Source organism: Balaenoptera acutorostrata, chromosome 18 (assembly GCF_949987535.1).
Source record: "Balaenoptera acutorostrata chromosome 18, mBalAcu1.1, whole genome shotgun sequence".
Taxonomy (NCBI): Eukaryota; Metazoa; Chordata; class Mammalia; order Artiodactyla; family Balaenopteridae; genus Balaenoptera; species Balaenoptera acutorostrata.
In genome coordinates this window covers 14,332,285-14,352,921 of record NC_080081.1, presented here as the reverse complement: position 1 = coordinate 14,352,921, position 20,637 = coordinate 14,332,285, and the positions used below count along the sequence as shown (strand labels likewise).

General features: G+C 36.1%; 1 protein-coding gene across 1 annotated transcript in view; it reads left to right on the top strand.

Moving 5' to 3' along the window:
• Positions 1-20,637, top strand: part of DNAJC3 (DnaJ heat shock protein family (Hsp40) member C3) — an 83,601-nt gene that overhangs the window by 19,564 nt on the left and 43,400 nt on the right. Inside the window, exons 3-4 of the mRNA XM_007196835.3 lie at positions 8,486-8,610; positions 10,761-10,835. Coding sequence (XP_007196897.1) covers positions 8,486-8,610; positions 10,761-10,835 — 200 coding nt within the window. The remainder of the gene's footprint in view (positions 1-8,485; positions 8,611-10,760; positions 10,836-20,637) is intronic.

Genomic DNA, 20,637 nt, shown 5'->3' with positions numbered 1-20,637 from the left:
GCGAAAACCTGTGGATACTCGAGTCCCTTATATAAAATAGTGTAGTATTTGCATGTAACCTACACACATCCTCCCGTATACTTTAAATCATCTCTAGATTACTTATAATACATAATGCAGTGCAAATACTATGTAAATAGTTGTAAATGTAATGCAAATGTTATGTGAATAGTTGCGCAGTGAATTTTTTCCCGAATATTTTCTATCTGTGGTTGCGGAACCTGTAGGTACAGAGGGCCGACTGTATATATTTTTCTGCCTCCTTAAGCAGATTTCACTGAATACAGTTTTAATTTTCTTGATGATTTGAGATCATCAGTATAATAGTTACTTTGAGGCCCTTGGGGGATCCTGCAGTTCATCTCCTGTTCATTGTTGGTCAGACTCTCTCTACCCCTTAGGCTGTTGCTTTTTATTGCTCACTTGTGTCTGTCTGTAGCATCAACTATCTTTGCAGTGTGTAATCTGTTGGGACTGTGAGAAACGAGATGACCAGAATAAATAGGTTGTGAATGAGGTCTTAGAGGGTTTTCTTGTGAGTCACTACATAAACTTCTTTGCTAAACCTTTTTGATATCTATATTCCTCATTCCTTTTTTATTTACTTATATATACTCACCTTTATTTGGGATGGTTAAGAGTGACAAGTCAAGCTGCAGAGTAATGAGTAGTGTATTTTTAATAAGATATAGTTCTGCTCACCAGAAGAATTATCCTATTGTTGTAACTTACTGTATAAGCAAAAAGTAGTTAGGTTTTGGTTTGGTGATATTTTTCTTCATGCTTTTTCTTGAACTTAGATTTTTATTACTGATGTTACTAGCTCTCTGGAATAATAGGAAACCTAGATTTTAATCTTGGCTTTGCCACTTGATAATTCTGTGACATTGGTCAAGTTAGGTAAGAAAGTGTAGGCTTAAAGAAGTGACCTGCATATTCCCAGCAGTTTCACTCTGCCACCCAAAAAAGGACTTTCTGGGAAGATTAGATGAGAGAAATGTATATTAAGAGTTCTTTGAAAATAGGGGGCAATCACATGTGTAAGGTATATAGAAATACTGTATCTTCGAAAATTAAGACTTTTCTAAAAACAAATTTAATATGTTAATAGGGTTTTCTTAACTCTGTGGAGCTTCTAAGAGGAAGGTTTTTTTCATTTCAGTGACTAGCTCACCTTGGAAAGTTGTACTTAATTGGCACAATTTGCAGTAGTTACTTTTCGCTGGAGACCATATACTGTGTGACCGGGTCATTCCTAAGTCCACACTTTCTCTGGTGATTTGAGTTGTCTTCAGTGCTGCAGCACGGTAATTAACATTTTTTCAGTTATTGTCTTAGATAAAGCATGTCTTAAAAAAAAAAAAACTGATTCTTCCTTGCTACCATGAGAATATTTGCAGAAAACATATACCTTCTACTTATTTTATACTTTATTATTTGCTTTCTTTAATCTCACAAATTAATTAGAACATTAAGGGCTGTGGCATATTGTTAACGCCATTTAAAATGACTGCCTATTTTTTGTTAGCTTCACTGCCATACAAGAATTCTAGAGATGGCTCGTCCCCCAAAATACCCAATAATATATTATTGTCTGCACTGAAAGACGTAAATTAGTAAAGCTAAAACGTGGTAAGTTATTTGTGAAATTCAGTAAAGGGAAAAAGTGAGACACTGCTAGTGCCTTCAGAATTCAAATAGCAATGTCATTTTGTTCATCATAATTTGGCAAGTAACAGTGGTTCTCAAATGGTACACTTACCATAATTTGAGGAAGACCTGTGTAGTTTGAGATATTCATCATTTTAGTTTATGTAAAATAACTAACCATAGAAAATAGAGTTTAAATTGTAGTTGACGGGGAGTATACAGTAGGTAGTGATGGGGTGATACGGTGTCATGGCCTATTGAGTCTCTTATGAGATGTTTGTTTATCAGAAAAGAACTGTAGATCTTCTATTTCAATTGTCTCATTTACCAAACATCCAATTTAGTATGGCCATATTTACTGCTTCAGGTAACCCAGTGAGTTAGTGAGAGCCTCTTGCTAACAGTGAATTAATTAGTCCAGGTCTCCTGACTTCTAGACTAATAAGTTATGCAGTTACTCTAGTTACTGCTCAAAGAGCTGTGCTACTGTAAAATGCACACTAATTTTTTGTGGTAAAATATCACCCATATTTTAGTACATTGCTTTAAACTGAAAAAATTCATTAAATGTTTATACTTCCCAACTTCTGAATTTTGTAATATACTTTATCTCTTTAACTTTTCCTGTGATTAGAAATTGATGTTAGAGTTTGTAATAGAATTTGGCTAGTGGCATTGGGCGTATCAATGACTCATTTTTTATTATAATGTTATAGCTGACATTATTTGTGGCTATGACACCCTTTTCCCATTTTCATTTTTGAAAAATTACTTGGTTACATTTTGAATATTACTTAGGCATGGTATGTTTGATACTTACAGTTTTACACAATAAAAGGTTTATGTATTAAAACTCAATAGCAACACAAATAATTGTAGTACAGATCTATTGGTGATTTGGTTTGAAATTTCTTTGCATCTGGTGTATAAATATTTTTTGGCAGGAGTTTTAAGATTTGGAACTTAAATACTCTTGATCTGTTGGAGACAGTGTGATTTAATGAAGAGTGCTGGTATCACTTTCTAAATAGTCTTCTGAAACAGTTGCATCTATTTCACTATTATGACGTAGTCAGACGCAGGTTTTGTTTAGAGATTTTATCATCAGAGAAAACCACAGTGCAGGTGTGAGGATGCCCTGCCTCTCATTTCTACAGCATGGTCTTATGGGGATAAAGAGTCCTAGGATCTGAAACATTTCTTCGGTAGACCTTACAGAATGTCTTAGGTTTATCTGGCATGAATGAATGTCTAAAGTAGTGGATTAAATGGTGGGCATGAATGAAATGATAGGTTTCTCCAATTGCTTGGTAAGATAACCGGTATCACACTTAACATAATCTGGCTAAGTCAAAAAAAAATCCATGGCTTCATTCATTTGGTACTTAAACATACCGTGGTGCTTTCTCATCGCATTTGAACTTTACTTGTGAAATGGGGATGGACATTACTGTTCACATTTACACAAAAGGACACAGAGTATTCTAGTGACCTTCAAAGGTCACATTCCAGTTCAGAAGATTGTGAACTTCTTAAGGATAAGTACTATCTTATTATTGTTATTACTATTATTATTTTAGTCTCTGGTGGTGCTCAGTAAAAGTTTGAATGAATGAAGGGGTAGAGTTGGGTTCGCTGGGAGCAAGAATGAAAAGTTTTCTGTACCTCTGCAAGGGTGGTGTTCACCCCACTGCCACCATTTACAGAATCATTCGTAATTTGCTTTCTGATGTTTTTCTCCAGATAGTAGTTGTATTTTCTTTATTAGGGCTAATTTTCTCACATTTGAATTGTTTGATAGTTTTAGGATTACACCTTAAATTCATTTCTCATATTCAAATTTTGAATAAACTAGTATAACAATTTGACTGACATGTTTTCAAATGAAGTCTAGTGTTTGCAGATGTAGGCTTGCATATAATTTAAATAATGAACTGTATCATATTTGGATGGATAATAGGAAAAGTGATTATTTTCAAGGTTATCAAATCTTGTATTGTGAGAAACTAAGCATGAGTTTCTTAAACCAATTCTTGTTCAGTTGCTGCTTCCTGCATAATGATATAGGAATGGACACTAGTTCTGGGAACTGATGGTATTTTAAGATGAAGAGCCAGGGAAGGCTATTTTGATATTTGCCATTCAAGTGAACCTATACCACTAAGCACATTGATTCTTGATTCATAGGTTGAACCATTGACATCTGATTCCTTATTTTTATAACTTCAGTGTTATAAATTGGGGTTCCAATCCCATTTCATATCTTAAAAATACCTAAAAACTGAATAGTAAAATAAGTGAAAGTGAGTGCCCCAGAAATACTTGATATAGACATTTTTTATGTATGTATAATCAAATACTTAATAAAAAGCTTTGTCATACTTAATCTTTGGAGGTTTTTCTACATAGACTGAAATGGTCAGGTTTTTTCCAAATAGAAGTCCATTGCAATTTTTGCTGAAGGTGCCTTCTTGATAAAATGCCCAAACCCAGCAATAAGCATTCTTCTTTTCTTGAAAGAGGATCATACTGTATTCAAAATAAGCAACACCTGTTTTTGAAAATGCCATTGCTCATCTCGTGGGGGAGATGATCTGAGTGTCCCGGTGAGGCACGTCTCTTTGAGGGCCATGTCTGTGCTGACTTCTCTGGGTCCCTGGCTTATTCCTGGCAGGTCTCAGTGTTGAGTGGACGTGGGAGTGTCCCTTGTTGGAGTTATCAGGAATTTGTTTCCATTTCCTTTCATTTGATTACAAGGTGCTATAGAGACACGAAAAATGAATTCACTCAAGGAATGTATTTTTTTCTAGAGTGAGGTAAGCATATAAATAATTGATATCAGGAGGAAGTGATAAATGTTAGGTGCTGTGGGAGATATATATTATAGAGTGTTATGGAAACCGAAGTAATGGAAGGTTTATTTTCACATGTGTAATCAAGTCACTTGAGCTGTGCCTCAGAGATGGAGTAGGATTTGGACATATGAAGATGTGTGGTGTAAACTCTAGGCCTTAAATCATGTCGTTTCTAGTATTTCTTATTCTTCAATTAGTGTAAATAAGTCATGGAGAACTTAACTCTTTTTTTCTTTTTTTTAATTTTTATTTTATATTGGAGTATAATTGATTAACAATGTTGTGTTAGTTTAAGGTGTACAGCAAGGTGATTCAGTTATACATATACATGTATCTCTTCTTTTTCAAATTCTTTTCCCATTTAGGTTATTACAGAATATTGAGCAGAATTCCCTGTGCTATACAGTAGGTCCTTGTTGGTTATCTGTTTTAAATATAGCACTGTGTACATGTCAATCCCAATCTATCCCTCCCCCTCCCACCCCACTCCTCCCCCCGGGTAACCATAAGTTTGTTCTCTAAGACTGTGAGTCTCTTTCTGTTTCGTAAATAAGTTCATTTGTATTCATTTTTTTTTTTTAGATTCTTCGTATAAGCAATATCATATATTTGTCTTTCTCTCTCTGACTTACTTCACTCAGTATGATAATCTCTAGGTTCATCCATGTTGCTGCAAATGGCATTATTTCATCCTTTTTAATGGCTGAGAAATATACCATTTTATATATATGTACCACATCTTCTTTATCCATTCATCTGTCGATGGACATTTAGGTTGCTTCCACATCTTGGCTATTGTAAACAGCGCTGCAGTGAACATTGGGGTGCATGTATCCTTTTGAACCATGTTTTTCTCCGGATACATGCCTAGGAGTGGGTAACTTTTTTAAAATCAATGAATATAAAAGTAATCCATGTTCATTGTGAAACATTTTGGAATATGTATATGAACTATATAAAGAAGAAAATCCAGTCTCTGCCCACGTAACTACTGTTGACCTGAAGTGAATTTCCTTCTGCTTTCAGACGCAGTCACTGTAAGTTTCATTAATTCTTAGATGTCAGATCATTCTTATGGCCAGTTATGCTGACCAAGTGCCATATATTTTACATTTATTGCACATTCTAAATCAAATATGAACTGAACCAAAAATATTATATATGGCTGGTATGCTCTAAATATAGTTCCCCTGTTTCTTACTCTTTCTTCAAGCTAATTACAATTTTTGTGGGAAATAACCTGTATTTCCCACAAAGTCAGTAGCAAAGGCTACTGACTTTGCTCTTTTTTCCTTACCTTCCAAGGGAAATTGATCAGGGAAGAAAGTTCAGTGATGCTTAGCTGGGAACATATATAGATTTTTTGTTTTTGTTTTAGATTTAAGGAGAAGAAGTCTTATATTGTTAAAATGCCCAATTCTCTTATTTTTTCAAAAATAGTCCTTTTTTTCCCCTGACTGCCTCATTCTTTTACTTTTTTTTATTGTAGTAAAATATACCTAGCAAAATTTACCATTTTAACCATTTTTAAGCACGTAGTTCAGTGGCATTAAGTGCATTCACATTGTTGTGCAACCATTACCACCATCCATCTCCAGAACTTTTTCATCATCCCAGACTGAAGCTCTATACCCATTAAACAGTTGTTCCCCATTTCTGATCCCCATCTCTTCTCAGTCCTTCCTTGGCAACCACCATTCTAATTTCTGTCTCTATAAATTTGACTACTCCAGGTACCTCATAGAAGTAGAATTGTACAATATTTGTCTTTTTGTGTCTGGCTTATTTCACTTAGGATAATGTCTTCAGGGTTCATCTGTAATGTAGCATTTATCAGAATTCCATTCCTTTTTTAAGGCTGAATAATATTCCATTGTATGTATATACCACATTTTATTTATCCACTCATCCACCAATGGACATTTAGGTTGTTTCCACCTTTGGGCTATTGTGAATAATGTCACTGTGAATATGGGTGTACAAATATCAGCTTTCAATTCTTTTTTTTTTAAAGGTTATACTTCATTTATAGTTATAAAATATTGGCTATATTCCTCATATTGTACAATATATCCTTGTAACTTATACCTAATATTTTGTGCCTCTTAATCCCCTACCCCTATATTGCCCCTCCCCTTTTCCCTCCCCCCACTGGTAACCACCAGCTCGTTCCCTATATCTGTGAGTCTGCTTCTTTTTTTTGTTACATTCACTAGTTTGTTGTAGTTTTTAGATCCCACATATAAGTGATATCATACAGTATTTGTCGTTTTCCGTCTGACTTATTTCACTTAGCATAATGCCCTCCAAGTCCATCCATGTTACTATAAATGGCAAAATTTCATTCATTTTTATGGCTAATATCCCATTGTATATATATACACGACATCTTCTTTATCCATTCATCTGCTGATGGACACTTAGGTTGCTTCCATGTCTTGGCAGTCAGCTTTCATTTCTTTTGGATATGTGTGCTCAGAAGTAGAATTGGTGGTTCATAGGGTGATTCTGTGTTCGGTGTGTAAGGAACCTCCGTATTGTGTTTCACAGCAGCCTCACCAGTTTACATTCCCTCCAGCAGTGCACACGGGCTCCAGTTTCTCCACGCTCTTACTAATCCTCCCTCCCTCCCTTCCTTCCTTCCTGCTTTTCTTTCTATCTCCCATTCTCCCATTCTCCTTCTTCTTTCCCTTTCTTTCCCTTTTCTTTCTTTCTTTGTTTCCTTCTTTCCTTTCCTTCTCCCTTTCTGTCTTCTTTTTCTCCCCTTTCTTTCTTATCCTAATGGGTATGAAGTGGTATCTCAATGTGGTTTTGATTTGCATTTTCCTAATGATTAGTGATGTTGAGCATCTTTTCATGTGCTTATTGGCCATTTGTGTATCTTCTTTCATATATGGTTTTATAGCCTATTTTCTCTTCCTGCCTTATCTCCCCCCAGCAGTACTTCAGGTAGTTTTCAGTGCCATTAACAACTCCTTAAAATCATAATTTTGAATGATTATATACTATCCTGCCATATAGGTTCCCATATTGTAATGTTTTGCAAATGATAAGACCTTCAGGGATAGAACTTTTAGGGAATTTTAGTTGTAAATCTTATGGTAATGAATACCTGTGTGCATAAATATTTATTTTTTTAAGGTACATGACTGGATTTGGTCAAGATCATTTTTAAGAAAAAAAAATGTATATATTGCTTTTTAGAAGGATTGTTTGGCAGCATGAGGTTTACTTCTAATTGAATTTACTCCTTCTCCCATTTGTAGGTGCTGAGCAGAGTAGAGTTAGTTCAAGCACCTAACTCATCTGTCTGCTTTCCTTCCTTCAGATATTGTTAACGACTCTAGCCTTACTCTCTGGTCTCACTCTCTTTTCCATTCTTTTTTGTCCCATGGTCTGCACCTTTATTTCTTCACTGCCATTTTAGTTGGAGTTTGGGAGAGAGCAGTTGCACATTCAATATATTAGTTTAAATGGAAGTCTGTAATTTTCTAAAATCCTGTAAGTGCAAAGTCCATATTCTCAATCAGAATTTCACTTAAGAAAATTTCAACAAAGACAAACAGAACTGCAAACAGAATTGGATACTTATAAAAGTTAAGAGTTGAATATAGTTAATATTCTAGACCAAAGGTAGGCAAACTTTTTCCCTAAGGGACCAGATAATAAATGTTTTAGTCTTTGCAGCCATGTAATGTCTGTTGCATATTTTGCTATTTTTTTTGACAGCTCTTTAAAAGTGTAAAAAATATTCTTAACTTGAAGTCTGTGGGTTGTTTTTGGCTCAGAGGCTACAGTTTGCTGAGCCCCTGTTCTGGATTTATTTGCAGTTATCTTGCTAGGCAAAATGACCCCATATTGATGAAGAAATTCTTTTCTTAATGCCTTTCCTAGTAGAATTGCAAACTCTAATACTGTTCAGATGACTTGGTTTTTTGAATAAAGTACTGAGAGTTAATATTTATTATTTTAATTTTCAGATGGTGACCCTGATAACTATATTGCTTATTATCGGAGAGCTACTGTCTTCTTAGCTATGGGCAAATCAAAAGCAGCACTTCCTGATTTAACTAAAGTGATTGAATTGAAGATGGATTTCACTGCAGTAAGTTCATCTAAATTTTCTTTAAAGGAAAATGTAAGGAAACGCGGAAGAGGTGATTTGTTTCTTAAGGTGAAGACTGGCATGCTAGGCATAGCTGGAGGTTGTAGAAAGCCACTCTGATGGAGCGGACTGGGCAACAAGAGCAACTCAGTCCCTGGAATCAAAGGCCTGTGTGAAGGAGGCACAATGGAGTGGGTACATTAGGTGATTTTTAAAAGCTTGGTAGTGATGTTAGCTTTGTGGTTTAGAAAGATATCTGTGTGGAGGATGGAGTGTAGGGCAAGATGTGAGGCTGAGAAAATGAGCTGATTGAGACTGTTGAACTAAGAGGCTGTCAGGTGACTGATGACAGTTTCAATTAAGGCTGTAGTGGGAAGAGCAAAGAAGAGGGGGTAGCTTAATTAAGCAGTGGTTTGTGATGAGAATACGGTGCTGAATTAGACAAGAGTCCTGCCCTGAACCAACACTCAACGCTTCAGAAGTGGAGGAATTTATGGTCTAATAGGATATCTTGACAATTGGCAGGTCACTGTAATAGCTTAAAATAATAGGACCCAATTATATTGTTTCAAAATTAATTTGGTAATTTACTTATTGTTTATGTCCTGCCATAATCCAGAAAGTATTCGAGATGATTGATTAGATATGGGTGAATATTTGGTTTGAAATATTACTATTATTTTAAGATGGAATTCACAAGTGTCAAATTTTTCTTTATTACTTTACCCAGCTAAGCATAACCTTCCACAGGTTAAGTAGCTCATTTTCCTAGTATTATAGTACTTATTAGCTACTTGAAGTGGCTTTAATCTTGCTTTTTATGTGTGTTGATGCATTTTATAGAGGATTAGGGAAATTTTTAAGTACTGTAAAAGTAATATATAAATTTTAGTAGAATATTGGTGTGGTTTCTGTCTTATGGTAGACATTGATCATCAGAGAGTTGGTATTCTTGGAAGAGATGGGATTATGCGCATTAGAAGAGGAATATCAGAGATGATTGATGGATGTTAAAAGGAAGAGGCGTTGTTATTCTGGTTATAGTGGAGTAAATATGTGCATTAAGAGTTAATTAAAAAAAAAAAACTATTTCCAGAGCTTTGATTGGTAAGGTCCCAAATTATAACAACTTTTATTATAGTGGTAAAAAGTTATTATGATGGCTTAAAGTACTTTTTAAGTGAGATATAACTCACATATCATCAAATTCACCCTTTTTTCTTTTAAAAGAATGTGACCATTTTTTAATATTTATTTATGTGGTTGCATCAGGTCTTAGTTGCGGCTCACCGGCTCCTTAGTTGGGGCACGTGGGTTCCTTAGTTGCGGCAGGCGGGCTTCTTAGTTGCGGCATGTTAACTCTTAGTTGCGGCATGCATATGGGATCTAGTTCCCTGACCAGGGGTCGAATCCGGGCCCCCTGCATTGGGAGCGCGGAGTCTTGTCCACTGTGCCACCAGGGAAGTCCCCTCACCCTTTTTTAAAGTGTGCAATTCAGCAGTTTTTAGTATATTCATAAGGTTCTGCAAGCATCGTCATTATCTAGTTCCAGAGCATTTTTATCACCCCCCCCAAAGAAACCCTGACCCATTAGGAGTCACCTCCCATTTCTGTCCTAGCCCCTGGCACCTTCTGTCTCTATGGATTTGTCTGACTTGGATATTTCATGTAAACGAAATCATACAATATGTTGCCTTTTCAGTCTGACTTCTTTCACTTAGCATAATGTTTTCAAGTTTCATCCATATTGTAGTATGTGTCAGTGGTTCATTCCTTTTTATGGCTGAATGATATTCCATTGTATGGACATATCACATTTGCTTATTGATTTATTAGTTGATGGGAGTTTGGGTTGTTTCTACTTTTTGGCTATTGCTATGAACATTCATGTCCAAGATTTTGTGAGGACACATGTTTTCATTTTTTTTTTTTTGATATAGTAAAAAGTATATTTAAAGGAAGCATACTTTAACAAAATTTATACACATTCATTGGTTCCAGGAATTATTCTCAGAGTGTGAAGTCAGATGGGCATAGGAAAAATTAATATTTCATTAATATTTCATTAGCTTATTTAGTTTTATTCTTTGTGTTTAAAGAAAATTTAGAAATGCATAGTACTCAGTATACTCTTTTTTTTGTTTTTCTAGGCAAGATTACAGAGAGGTCACTTGTTACTCAAACAAGGAAAACTTGATGAAGCAGAAGATGATTTTAAAAAAGTGGTAAGTTAAGTACAATTTGTATGTGGCTCTGTGAAGATATTTTGAGTGAACATACTGAACTTATTTTTTTATATTAAGACATTTAATAATCATTTTATACCTGAAAGGGAAAATCATTTGATTTGTGTGTGTAAGATTCATAGTTCCTGAATTAATATTTAGTGGCTGGCATCGAAGAATCACTTTAACAGATGGAAGGTAAAGTGTATGGAATAGATAAGTAATCCTAACTCAGTTTATGTAGCTCATGTTCTGCTTTGTCCTCCATGAGAATCTAAATATGTCAGCTGAGCTATTCTAAAAGTTGCCTGAGTGATTTGGGAAACCCTTTATTTGATTTGAAAGGAATAATGAAAGAGATCTTAAAAGGAAATTTTGCAATCACCCACATGGCTACTTTACAAAGTATAAAGTGTTTTGGATTTGTTGGGGGAAGTGTTACAGATTACATGTAATTGAAGGGGTTATATCCTGAAAAAGGATTTGAAGAGAGACAGCTGCATAATGTCTTTATGCCCTCATGGGACTTGTTTTAAGACCTGCTTTTTTGTTCCACATGGATATGATTCTGGAGTGGTCTAGAAAGGGTGTGTCTATGTATATATATATGTATCTCCCATTGTTCATTATTTGCATTTTTGTAGTTTATTAAAATGCTTAGTTACCATGATGATAACCACTATGAAAATAAAACTAAAATTTTTAATGTTTTCATAATCTTTGTCATAAAATTCAGACATATGCAGACAAATCCAGAATACATTAGAAGTTAATTGTATTGAATCAGAAACTATCTCATGGTCTTAATAAAATTCGATGTCATTTTCTGTTTATCGAATCTACCCTGCTACCTGGGAACTTGTTAGGAGGCTGAAGGACAGGTGATGGGGAGGTAAAGTGCTGGAGTGACCTTTCCCTAGCCCCGGTCCTTTGTACACAGCAAGTGTTGTGTAAAAATTTGTTAAATGGATGAGTGATACAACATAAGAATGTGTTTCCTTCTTTTTAACAAATGCTTAAATCTATTACTTAGAATTCTTTTCCAGTTACAAAGGCTAGAGTAGCCTTTTAGAAATACCACAATTTAGAATAAAGCTTTATCACAAATTAGTCCCTACTGGGTATTGGATATATCCTTTTGGAAAAGTGTGGATATGTCTTGAGTTAATGTCTTTTCTGTCATCAATATTAAAACCGCTGAGAAATAAGAAGGGGACTTTCATGAAACTTTACACTTCTGATTGTCCCCTGACAGTCGTGCTTCTGCTAGTGTGTTGTTAAAACTGCCCTTGCTATTATTGTTATAGGATTCTTCCATGAGAATGTGCATCTGTATTGAATGATATTTTCTTTTTAATTGAAATCTTTATTGAGATAATTGTAGATGCCCATGTAATTGTAATTAATAATACATAGAGGTCCTGTGTACCCTTTACTTAATACCCAGTTTCTTCCAATGATAACATATTTTAAAACTATAGTATGATATTACAGCCAGGATATTGACATTGATATAATCTACCAGTCTATTCAGATTCCTCAGTCTTACTAATATTCATTTCTCTATGTGTATTTAATTCTATACACTTTTTCCTGTATCCATCACCACAGTCAAGATACTGAACAGTCCTCTTGCCACAAGGATCCCTTCTGTTGCCCTTTTATAACCACACCCACTTCCCTCCCATTCTGCTTCAGCCCCTCATTCATAACTCCTGGCAACCACTAATTTGTTACTTGTTTTTTAAATTTTGACATTTGAAAAATGTTACATACGTGGTCACAAATGTTATGTAACCTTTTGGAATTTTCTTATTCAGCATAATTCCCTGGAGATTCATGCAGGCTGTTGCATATATCACTTAGCTATTTCTTTTAATTGCTGAGTATTGCATGGTATGTGTGTGATGCATTTTATTCACCTATTCATCAGTTGATAGACATTTGGGTTATTTCCTCTTCTTTCCTGGCAAGGACTCAGTGAATGAAAAGCCATGGACTCTGTTTACTACAGCCCTCCCAACTTTCTTTTCCCCTCTGTAAAAGTGCTCTCCTTCCCTTGCTGTCTGGGGACTTGCACATAGCTTGCCATGGTCGCAGACCCCAAACTGCAGGTCTTTGCTGATCCCAAATAAATACACCTTTGCTGGAGAAATATTTGGCAATCTATTTGTTTTAGGTCAACATTTTGGGATCAGAGAAGACTCCCAGAGGCTCCAGAGCTGGCAAGCAAACAGGTGCATTATCCATAAATGAGCCCATTGTTGCTCACTGCTTTTCTCACTGACCCTGGAATTTGAAGGTACATCTTTCTCGTGGATCCCAGCTCATGCCCTCTTTGCATTTGAAGCTCTCCAGGCTTTATTTGGGATCTATTTTAAGGTTTAGTCTTACTGGTTAAGGCCTTGTTCTGTATGAGAGTACTCATTTGGCATTTTGGTCTGATTTTCAGATCAGACTGTTTTATTGAAGCTGGCTAGCCTTCCGCCCATTCCTTCAGAGACAGGGGCTGTTTCTCCTGAAATTGTACCAGTTTAGCGATTGGCCCATTGCTTTGGAATAGGGGCTGTTCTCTGGAAACTGGATGGAAAAAGCCTTTGGCCTGGCTCTTCCAACACCAAGCTACACCAAGCTATTTCCTTAGAATTGGCTGGTATTAGCTTGCAAGCTGTCTGAATTGAGCTGTTTGAGCTGTTAACTGTTTAAGCTGTTTGAAAATTGTTCCTTTACTCTAGGAAAAAAATCTCTGAGAAATGGGATCCCAATACACAAATATTTTGAGGGCCCCCCCCATGTTTAAAAACTATGGTCCTTCCTCATGTGCATTTCTAACTAAATGGACCAACCTGACCAAAGACCATTTAGAATACCAGTGGCCATTATGGAGAATTTTAAAATCCAGAAATGAAAGGAATGCCTATTTCAGTTGGTATTTTGAGGCTTCCTAATGTCATCAGAAGCCTAAAATTGCTTCTCTGCAAAATAAGATTTTAAGATTAATTGAGGCAGACAAATGATTAAAGAAAAATAAAATGGCTCCTGAAGCCTTAGGCTCTTCTTCCTTGGCTTTGAGGGTCTGTTTATTAAAAATTTTTTTACACTATGCATCGACATCGTTTGAAGGCTATTCCTATGGAATGTAGGCACAGGTCTCAAACGTGTGTATATGTTCTGCATGGTGTAGAACATTTGTTGCCATTTGCATTAGAAAGAGTGATAAAACGTGTATTTGCTTGTATATTGATAAAAGCCTTTGGAGAGATATGCAAGAAACTGATAATATCGGTTACCTCTTGGAGGAGAACTGTAAAGTGACCTTGGGAAGTTCTTACCTTCTGAGGACCTCATTTTCCTCATTGTGAAGCATAGAAATTGAATAGATGACATGCTCCAATCTTTATTATTTGGTACCATAAAATGGTTTGAAAAGATAAATTTTATATTATGACTATATTTTATCTTTGCCAATTAAAGAATTCTTATATTTTATTTTTGGATGATTTGTGAATATAGATGATATATAATTTGTTTTCTTTCTATGTTCTTAAGTGAGCTTTTTGTGGTATTTAAGAGAGTTTACCAGTCGATAAAGTCCATAAAGATTTCATCTTACTAATAACAATATACAGTCAGGTAGCTACATTCAGTTAGAGATTTTACACTGTGGAACAGAAGTTTGAATATGCTTCATCTCTTTTTGGGCTACAATGAGAATTTCCTATTTGTTAAGTGTGCAGGTTACTCTGCTGCCAGAGGGTCTCCTGTAAACAGGGTCGCCTCAGGTCCATACTGGTTGTCGTAGTCCTGAAAAGGATCTTAGGTGGTTTAGTTTGTCTTCAAGCTATCAATGACTCCTGTAACCAGTGCCTACAGTCATTTGTTAGTTCAGTGAGTGTTTTAGTGCATATTTGCAAGTCAGAGTGGTAGGTGTTAGAGGGTTGCTGACAAAGAAAACTAGTCTCTTAGGATAGCATATGATAAGTACTATGATTGAGCCTGTGGGAACATACCAATAGGGTTACCTAACTGCGCTGGGAGTTGGGGGTCTGGGGTCAAAAAGGGCTTTCCTAAAGGAGGAAGAGCATGCATTTATGATCTCACAGTTCATGGGGTCAGGAATTTGGACAGGGTTAGTTGGGTCCTCTGCTCTAGCATCTCTCACAGGCTACAAAGTGCCAGATAGGGCTGTAGTGTTATCTGAAGGCTTAGTTGGTGAAGGAATTGCTTCCAAACTCACTTGGTTGTTGGCAGGATGATTTTTTTTTTTTGAAGAGCATCAGCTTTATTGGTCATTTGTGCTTTGGAAATGTGTGTGAGTGGGAGTCCCCTGAGGAGGGGTTGGGTCTCTGCCTGGTCACTGCTGGTTCCTCTTGAGCTGTTAGACTGACTTTGGTTTCTTCCAAGCTATTGGCCAGAGGCTTCCCTCGATTCTTTCTTACCTGGGCCTCTCCATAAAGCATCTCACTGCTTGGCAGGCTTGCATCATCAAAGTGAGCAAGTGAGAAGGCAAGAGATTACCAGCAAGAGAGAGAATGCCAGCAAGATAGAAGTCACAGTGTTTTGTACATAGTCAGGAAAGTGACATCCTGTCACCTTTGTCATGTTCTGTTTGCTAAAAGGAGTTACTCTATCCCATACTCTAGGGGAGGGGATGACACAAAAGGCATAAATTCTAGGAGGGGGGCCATCTCAGAAGTCAACCAACCTGCTGTTTTCACTTGAGGTACCAAAATAGGGGTGTATTTAGATTAGAGTAGGGTAGATTAGAGGGCAACTTACCTCTTTCAAGTCCCCATCCCATAGTTATTACAGGGTTTTTGTTTTTCTTATAACCATTTTTAAAATTGAAGTATAGTTAATTTACAAAATTATGTTAGTTTCAGGTGTACAGCAAAGGGATTCAGTTATACATGTGTATATCTATTCTTTTTCAGATTCTTTGCCATTATAAGTTATTACAAGATACTGAATATAGTTCCCTGTGCTATACAGTAGGTCCTTGTTGTTTATCTGTTTTATGTATAGTAGTGTGTATATGTGAATACCAAACTCCTAATTTATCCTCCCCCCTCCCACCGCTATCCCCTTTGGTAACCATAAGTTTGTTTTCTATGTCTGTGAGTCTATTTCTGTCTTGTAAATAAGCTCATTTGTATCATTTTTTTAGATTCCACATATAAGTGGTATCATATGATATTTGACTTTCTCTGTCTGACTTGACTTGGTATGATAACCTCTAGGTCCATCCATGTGGCTGCAGATGGCATTATTTCATTCTTTTTATGGCTGAGTAATATTCCATTGTGTGTGTGTGTGTGTGTGTGTGTGTATGTGTATTTCCACACCACATTTTGTTTTTTTGTTTTTATAAAAATTTTTATTGCAGTATAGTTGCTTTACAGTGTTGTGTTTCTACTGTACAGCAAAGTGAATCAGCTATACATATACATATATCCCCTCTTTTTTGGATTTCCATCCCATTTAGGTCACCACAGAGCATTTAGTACAGTTCTCTGTGCTATACAATAGGTTCTCATTAGTTATCTATTTTATTTTATTTATTTTTAACAACTTTATTGAAGTATAATTGCTTTACAATGGTTTGTTAGTTTCTGCTGGATAACAAAGTGAATCAGCTATACATATACATACATCCCCATATCTCCTCCCTCTTGCATCTCCCTCCCACCCTCCCTATCCCACCCCTCTAGGTGGACACAAAGCACCCAGCTATGCGGCTGCTTCCCATTAGCTATCTATTTTACATTTCGTAGTGTATATATGTCCATGCCACTCTCTCTCTTCATCCCAGCTTACCCTTCCCACTCCCCATGTCCTCAGGTCCATTCTCTATGTTCTGTGTCTTTATTCCTGTCCTGCCCCTAGGTTCTTCAGAATAATTTTTTTCTTTTTTTAAGATTCCATATATATGTGTTAGTGTATGGTATTTGTTTTTTCTCTTTCTGACTTACTTCACTCTGTACGACAGTCTCTAGATCCATCCACCTCACTACAAATAACTCAATTTTGTTTCCTTTTATGGCTGAGTAATAGTCCATTTTATATATGTGCCACATCTTCTATATCCATTCATCTGTTGATGGACACTTAGGTTGCTTCCATGACCTGGCTGTTGTAAAGAGAGCTGCAGTGAACATTGTGGTACATGACTCTTTTTGAATTATGGTTTTCTCAGGGTATACGCCCCATAGTGGGATTGCTGGGTCGTATGGTGGTTCTATTTTTAGATTTTTAAGGAACCTCCATACTGTTCTCCATAGTGACTGTATCAATTTACATTCCCACCAACAGTGCCAGAGGATTCCCTTTTCTCCACACCCTCTCCAGCATTTATTGTTTGTAGATTTTTTGATGATGGCCATTCTGATTGGTGTGAGGGTGATACCTCATTGTAGTTTTGATTTACATTTCTGTAATGATTAGTGATGTTGAGCATCCTTTCAGTGTTTGTTGGCAATCTGTGTATCTTCTTTGGAGAAATGTCTGTTTAAGTCTTCTGCCCATTTTTGGATTGGGTTGGTTTTTTTTTTGATATTGAGGTGCATGAGCTGCTTGTAAATTTTGGAGATTAATCCTTTGTCAGTTGCTTCATTTGCAAATATTTTCTCCCATTCTGAGGGTTGTCTTTTGGTCTTGTTTATGCTTTCCTTTGCTGTACAAAAGCTTTTAAGTTTCATTAGGTACCATTTGTTTATTTTTGTTTTTATTTCCATTTCTCTAGGAGGTGGGTCAAAAAGGATCTTGCTGTGATTTATGTCATAGAATGTTCTGCCTATGTTTTCCTCTAAGAGTTTGATAGTGTCTGGCCTTACATTTAGGTCTTTAATCCATTTTGAGTTTATTTTCGTGTATGGTGTTAGGGAGTGTTCTCATTTCATTCTTTTACATGTAGCTGTCCAGTTTTCCCAGCACCACTTATTGAAGAGGCTGTCTTTTCTCCATTGTATATTCTTGCGTCCTTTATCAAAGATAAGGTGACCATAGGTGCATGGGTTTATCTCTGGGATTTCTATCCTGTTCCATTGATCTATATTTCTGTTTTTGTGCCAGTACCATACTGTCTTGATTACTGTAGCTTTGTAGTATAGTCTGCAGTCTGGGAGCCTGATTCCTACAGCTCTATTTTTCTTTCTCAAGATTGCTTTGGCTATTCGTGGTCTTTTGTGTTTCCATACAAATTGTGAGATTTTCTGTTCTAGTTCTGTGAAAAATGCCAGTGGTAGTTTGATAGGGATTGCATTGAATCTGTAGATTGCTTTGGGTAGTAGAGTCATTTTCACAATGTTGATTCTTCCAATCCAAGAACATGGTATATCTCTCCATCTATTTGTATCATCTTTAATTTCTTTCATCAGTCTTATAATTTTCTGCATACATGTCTTTTGTCTCCTTAGGTAGCTTTATTCCTAGGTATTTTATTCTTTTTGTTGCAATGGTAAATGGGAGTGTTTTCATACTTTCACTTTCAGATTTTTCATCATTAGTGTATAGGAATGCAAGAGATTTCTGAGCATTAATTTTGTATCCTGCTACTTTCCCAGATTCATTGATTAGCTCTAGTAGTTTTCTGGTAGCATCTTTAGGATTCTCTAAGTATAGTATCGTGTCATCTGCAAACAATGACAGCTTTACTTCTTGTTTTCTGATTTGGATTCCTTTTATTTCTTTTTCTTCTCTGATTGCTGTTGCTAAAACTTCCAAAACGATGTTGAATAATAGTGGTGAGAGTGGGCAACCTTGTCTTGTTCCTGATCTTAGTGGAAATGGTTTCAGTTTTTCACCATTGAGGATGATGTTGGCTGTGGGTTTGTCATATATGGCCTTTATTATGTTGAGGTAAGTTCCCTCTATGCCTACTTTCTGGAGGGTTTTTATCATAAATGGGTGTTGAATTTTGTTGAAAGCTTTCTCTGCATCTGTTGAGATGATCATATGGTTTTTCTCCTTCAATTTGTTAATATGGTGTTTCACATTGATTGATTTGCGTATATTGAAGAATCCTTGCATTCCTGTGATAAACCCCATTTGATCATGGTGTATGATCCTCTTAATGTGCTGTTGGATTCTGTTTGCCAGTACTTTGTTGAGCATTTTTGCATCTATGTTCATCAGTGATATTGGCCTGTAGTTTTCTTTCTTTGTGACATCTTTGTCTGGTTTTGGTATCAGGGTGATGGTGACCTCGTACAATGAGTTTGGGAGTGTTCCTCCCTCTGCTATATTTTGGAAGAGTTTGAGAAGGATAGGTGTTAGCTCTTCTCTAAATGTTTGATAGAATTCGCCTGTGAAGCCATCTGGTCCTGGGCTTTTGTTTGTTGGAAGATTTTTAATCACAGTTTCAATTTCAGTGCTTGTGATTGGTCTGGTCATATTTTCTATTTCTTCCTGGTTCAGTCTCGGAAGGTTGTGCACTTCTAAGAATTTGTCCATTTCTTTGAGGTTGTCCATTTTATTGGCATATAGTTGCTTGTATTAAACTCTAATGATCCTTTGTATTTCTGCAGTGTCAGTTGTTACTTCTCCTTTTTCATTTCTAATTCTATTGATTTGAGTCTTTTCCCTATTTTTGTTGATGAGTCTGGCTAATGGTTTATCAATTTTATCTTCTCAGAGAACCAGCTTTTAGTAGTATTGATCTTTTGCTGTCTTTTCCTTTGTTTCTTTTTCATTTATTTCTGACCTGATGTTTATGATTTCTTTCCTTCTGCTAACTTTGGGGGCTTTTTGTTCTTCTTTCTTTTACTGCTTTAGGTGTAAGGTTAGGTTTTTTTATTTAAGATGTTTCTTGTTTCTTGAGATAGGCTTGTATTGCTTATAAACTTCCCTCTTAGAACTGCTTTTGCTGCATCCCATAGGTTTTGGGTCGTGTTTTCATTGTCATTTGTTTCTAGGTATTTTTTGATTTCCTCTTTGGTTTCTTCAGTGATTTCTTGGTTATTTAGTAGTGTATTGTTTAGCCTCCATGTGTTTGTATTTTTTACAAATTTTTTCCTGTAATTGATATCTACTCTCATAGCATTGTGGTCGGAAAAGATACTTGATACGATTAAATTTTCTTAAATTTACCAACGCTTGATTTGTGACCCAAGATATGATCTATCCTGGAGAATGTTCCATGAGCACTTGAGAAGAAAGTGTAATCTGCAGTTTTTGGATGGAATGTCCTATAAATATCAATTAAGTCCATCTTGTTTAATTTATCATTTAAGGCTTGTGTGTCCTTATATATTTTCATTTTGGATGATGTCCATTGATGAAAGTGGGTGTTAACGTTCCCTACTGTGATTGTGTTACTGTCGATTTCCCCTTCTATGGCTGTTAGCATGTGCTTTATATATTGAGGTGCTCCTATGTTGGGTGCATAAATATTTACAATTGTTATATCTTCTTCTTGAATTGATCCCTTGATCATTATGTAGTGTCCTTCAGTGTCTCTTGTAATAGTCCTTATTTTAAAGTCTATTTTGTCTGATATGAGAATTGCTACTCTAGCTTTCTTTTGATTTCCATTTGCATGGATTATCGTTTTCAGTCCCCTCACTTTCAGTCTGTATGTGTCCCTAGGTCTGAAGTTGGTCTCTTGTAGACAACGTATGCATGGGTCTTATTTTTGTATCCATTCAGCCAGCCTGTGTCTTTTGGTTGGAGCATTTAATCCATTTACCTTTAAGGTGCTTATCGATATGTATGTTCCTTGTACCATTTTCTTAATTGTTTTGGGTTTGTTATTGTAAGTCTTTTCCTTCTCTTGTGTTTCCTGCCTAGAGAAGTTCCTTTAGCA